Source organism: Clinocottus analis, unplaced genomic scaffold, assembly GCF_023055335.1.
Source record: "Clinocottus analis isolate CAN_PGR_092001 unplaced genomic scaffold, fCliAna1.0.p SCAF_29, whole genome shotgun sequence".
NCBI classification, from domain to species: Eukaryota; Metazoa; Chordata; class Actinopteri; order Perciformes; family Cottidae; genus Clinocottus; species Clinocottus analis.
Window position 1 is genome coordinate 1,547,165 of NW_027176031.1, and position 5,336 is coordinate 1,552,500.

At 40.0% G+C, this 5,336-nt stretch overlaps 1 protein-coding gene across 1 annotated transcript in view; it reads left to right on the plus strand.

Moving 5' to 3' along the window:
• Positions 1 to 601: 601 nt before the first annotated feature.
• Positions 602 to 5,336, plus strand: part of si:ch73-74h11.1 (desmoglein-2.1) — a 19,119-nt gene continuing 14,384 nt past the window's right edge. Inside the window, exons 1-3 of the mRNA XM_068593184.1 lie at positions 602 to 606; positions 2,895 to 3,020; positions 4,643 to 4,798. Of these exons, the coding sequence (XP_068449285.1) occupies positions 2,895 to 3,020; positions 4,643 to 4,798 (282 nt within the window). The 5' untranslated portion in view covers positions 602 to 606. The remainder of the gene's footprint in view (positions 607 to 2,894; positions 3,021 to 4,642; positions 4,799 to 5,336) is intronic.

The following is a 5,336-nucleotide window of genomic DNA, read 5'->3' on the forward strand; positions in this document are numbered from 1 at the left end:
ACGTAACGCTACACTACGTAACGCTACACTACGTAACGCAACGCAACGCAACGTAACACAACCTCACGCAACGTAACACAACCTAACACAACCAAACACAACGTAACACAACCTAAAACAACACAACGTAACAACGCAACGTAACACAATGTAACACAACGTAACGCAACGTAACACAATATAAAATACATTTTTGACAGTGGTAGGTTCTCTCCTGATCAAGAGCTTTTTACAGTGTGCTTTACCTGTCTGTCCTTGTCAACTTCATCAAGTGCCTGAGGCTTTACTCAGGCACGTATTGTGCATACTGCAGCTTCAGACACGCCTTTGAGAAACATGCACATGTGTGACGGTTAAGGTTATGAAAGCATACAAGCGTATAAGAGAGGAGGAGGGGTCTGCACATGCATGTCTGGTTGTAGGTGTGGAGGGAGGGGGATGAAGCTGACAGGTGTGTTGTACAGTTAGTTGTGTGTTGGCCTCACGTCTGCAGTAGGGTTTTGCACAGAGGAAAAACAGGCTGCCGCACGCTGTGGCTTCTCTGAACCCATGGCTTGGCTTTTCTTCACAGAAGTGGGCCCGCTGCTTCTGTTATTGCTGGCACTGGTGAGTATTCACCCTGAAGCTACTTCTAATTTAAGCTAATTTAACCTTGACTCACCAGAACATGCTGCAAGTCATGTCGGAATATTTTGTTACAAACTACTAATTTATACTTCAAGTGGACTAATTTGTTTTGAATGCTATTATTTGTGATGATAAGTCATACTTAAGTAGAAATGCTATACTTTAATTGTTTTTCAAAGTCTTGCAGAGTTGATAATCCTGCATGTCAGACATATATTTTTAGTTACCTCATAAATTTTTACTTAGCTCATAAATACTGCTATGAAATGAAACGCTGCATCAGCAAATAGTGCTTTGATAAACAGATCCAGTTGCTGCGTGTTGTTGTCTCCACTGTAACTGAAAATAAATGAAAAGCTGCTCACTTACATCATGTCAGCTTGTTTGATATGGTGTCAAGCCGCTCTGAAATGCTATTTGGAGACTTGCGTGAGCAATACTATGGAATGAGTTAGCTGGAGTAAAAGCTGAGGAACGTCTGTATGTCTGTCTGGCTCATTTAGACAGTGTTCACATCCAGGGATATGATCTCATTGCAGTTTTAAACATGCAGGACATAGTTTATTATCTATTTGTGTGAGATAATATGCATATTCAAGTCCAGTACTTTTTTATGCAGTTCATAACTTACAAAGTTGCCCAAATGGTCCTTTACAGTTACAACAAAGTAAGATTTAAATAGATATTTAAGGATATAACCTAGAGAAAGTATCAATAAATTGGTTTTCCAGAATGTACTAAAGGTTTGTTCTTGTTAGTGGGCTTTTGAGCTAAATAAAAGTGTCTTATCATGCTGTAACTAAGAGAACTTTAGATGTTTCTTGTTTTCTGAGCAGATTTCCGTTGAAAAAGACTTTATTGTAGAGTATATTTAATTGCTGCAGTCTTTGATGTTAGGCAAAATTGCCTCCACCCTGACATCTAGAAAGGATTATTTACCTTCAAACAACCATAGTTAAATGTTAAGAAATAAATTAGACAATGCCGAGGCAGTTTAGTGATACCTTTACAGTTGTCTCTCTGCCTGCCCTGTGCCAACTTGTCTGCTTCTGTACAGCCTGCAGTCAGTAGGGTCTTTTCTCTATTTTATTAGCACTTGTTCAGACGATGGTCCAAATATCAACCCCTTTTCACTGTCTGCGTCTGTGTCATTTAGTAGCATGTCCTCCTGGCTTTCATTGGAGTGTGAATTTGTTCAGTCCAGAGTTTCTCTAGGTAAAGAGGGCCATGTGTGGTGTCACGTGCTACCCGCTGCTAGCTACGTGCAGGAGCTAATGAATCATTTACTGCCAGGTTGAACACACTTTTTGCACCGATTCACTACTGTCAAACTACTCGCTCTCTGTTGAATACAACAACAGCAGCAACTCCAACAACGCTGTGATGCTATCGGCAGGCCTGCTGCTTCACACATCACTGTCACCACGCAGACCAGGTCTGGCTCGGATGCTCTTCTACATTTCCTTCTGCTAGGAACATAGTGTTACCTTCACACGGTGTGACCAGGTGCTGCGTACCATAAATTCTTCACATTTGGAGCTGGCTTGCTCCCTGGTAGTGCTCAGAAGCTGAACCACACCTCAGACCATCTCTCCACGCACACACACACACACACGTACACACAGCACATGCGCACACACACACAATACCGCAATATCACATGAGTTTAATTTTAGAATATATGTACACAGTGTCAGCATTTTTTTTAACAAATCTTTCATTTAATTCATTCCTGTGCTGCATAAGTTAACAGAATTAGTTTTGATTTTTACCAAAACTTTTTCATGAATTATTAACAAATGCTTGAGTAGACATCAATTATCTATGCTGATATTTTTTTAATAACATTTAGATATGAAAAATACCTGGATAAAAGCATGTTTCAATTTCAGTTTTACATCGGCGTAGGCATATTGGTGCTTTAAGCGACTGGGTTAGCCTTTATGCTATTAGGTTAGCCTTTGTGCTACTGAACCTTGATGCTTCTGGGTTAGCTTTATGCTCCTGAGTTAGCCTTTGTCCTACTGGGTTATCTTCTGCGCGGCTGTCTTAGCCTTTGTGCTACTGGTTTAGTTCATGCTACTGGGTCAGCCGTTGTGCTGCCGGGATAGTCGTTGTGCTACTGGGTTAGTTAATGCTACTTGGTCAGCCTTTGTCCTACTAGGATAACCTTTGTGCTACTGGGTTAGTGCTACTGGGACCATCTTTGTGCTACTTGGATAACCATTGTGCTAATGGGTTAGCCTCTATGCCTTTGTTGCTTTCAGATGCTCAGTGCTGAGGCAAAAGAGAAGACGCCAAAGACGCTGAGGAGGAAGAAGAGAGAATGGATCCTTCCTCCTGCCAAGCTGATGGAGAACGTTGACTACACTCATCAGGACTTCATTGCCAAGGTTATTTGGCTTTTTACTCATTGCATATGGTGACCTCAGAATGAGTTAAGTAAGACAGGAAGTAACAGGAGCAGCTTTCTGTCACATTATTGGCAAGCCTGCCAATAAGCCAGTAATGAACCTGGTTTCACATGTTGTTTCAGTCTACCTAATGTTAGGACAGTAACAAATTAATTCTCATTATGTTACAGTTAACATATAATCACATGTGTATGTAACCCATCTGCAGCTGTCGCTTTAGAGACAATGCAGAATAGACAGAAGATAGGGGAATTATCTAAATTTTATTCAGGTTCGATGAGGAGATTGGTTAATATGTCACTCGTCTGACGGCTGTACAGACAAGAAAGATCCACCCCGAATTACGTGCACAACAGCAGGTTTAATTAGACAACAATATGACAACCTATAATACAACAATTGATCATTCAAATAAAAAAATCCTGACATCTCAAATGTCCTACCGCCCCCCCTGTGCACAACAATGTCCCGCGAAATGGACTCCAGGTGAACTGTGATGTTGAGATGAATGAAGATTTCTTCAGGTGAAGGTAGATAGTGGGATGAATGAAGATGGGGTGAGTGATGGCATGCAGGACGGTGGATGGACGACACCTCTGGTTCCAACGAAGAACTATACAAAAAAAAACAGCCTATGCACAGGCGCAGGACAATAGTTCATTACTAATACTACTCATTCAACTGGGCCTGCCACTGCCTGGCTATAAACATCACACACAATATAGTAACTAATTAGCAAACATACATAACTCAACGCATTCAATTACAATCATTACACCTTCATAAATGTTTTTTGTATCCCGTTCAGATTTGTCCTGACTGGTTTTAGTAGAATACAGAATTTACTTCCAACATATCATCGAGCATTCCTGCTAACGAAGCTAACACACGACGGTACAAGCGTTTAACATCAACCAACTCACCAGGATATCAAATGTTCAAAATTCTAGCTATCTCTGGGCGAAACTGCAGCTCTTCAATGACTCGTCGTAAACATTTAATTTAAATTTACTAACTTTTATCTGTAGGTATCAAACTAATCTTTTCCTCCTCCTAACTCCTACCGTACTGAAAAGCAGACGTTAAAAAATAAACAAAGATCCTCTATTAAGAGATGGATCAATCTCTGTGCATGAAGTAACAAAGATTGTATATTACAGAGAAGATTGACTCTCCAAGCTGTTTTCTGTGTACAGAGGAAAACAGCTGTGTGACAACTTGTCGACCTCACTTAAGGGGACAGTAACATAGTTCAAAAACATAATAATTAAGATCCCAGATTAAATTATTCTGGTTACATGTATTTACCATGTTATTGCATCTTTCCCCAAGCTGTTGTCCCTAGTTATGTTGCCCTAACCTGACCAAGTAAACCATAAAAACTATGTAAATCTACATTGGAAGATAATTTTGAACACGTACGTTCAAAACGTGGAAGTTTATTTTGAAAGGACACCTCAGTGTAGTTAACACAACTTTAAGAGAATGTGTTTGCAATAATCCAAAATCTAGTGGGTATGTCATAATGTAACACTGAACACTGAAATGGCTGAAAAAGCAATAATCATAACAGTTTGTTTGAATTTGTGTTTTGTTGCCAGATTCGCTCTGATAGAGACGTAATTAAGGAGGTGCATTATTTTCTTACCGGACCAGGAGCTGACAAGCCACCAGTCGGCCTCTTTGTGGTGAACCCTAACACAGGGTTTGTAACCATAACTGGTCTTCTGGACCGAGAGGAACAGCCATTCTACAATGTAAGTCTCACTGTCAGTACGTTAAAGGTCTCTGTACTGCGTGTACTGAAACCTGTTGAAGACTGAATTGTGTTGCAGCTCCTAAATATTTCAGTTTGCTGTCGACATTTTATGACAATAATATGACGCAGATCAAATCTGTTGACGAAGCTACAAGTTAATGTTGTCAGAGGGAACAGCAGCTGTAAGAAACTGCAGCTCTCATGCTCGTGGGCTGCAGTTTCAACGGCTTTTGGTTCAATTCAATTGGATTTATATTTGTATCGCCCAAACACCCACATTGGCCTTAGAGGGCTTTACAATATGTACACATATGACATCCTTTGTTATCAGTTCAGTAAAAACTTTTATTCAGAGACAATTAATAGTTGACCTTAGAATTCAAGTTCTACCCACTGTATTTCTTCTGCAGCTTTTCCGCTACAACCACACACACACACACACACACACACACACACACACACACACAAACACACACACACATATATACACATATATATACATATATATATATATATATATATATGTATATATATAT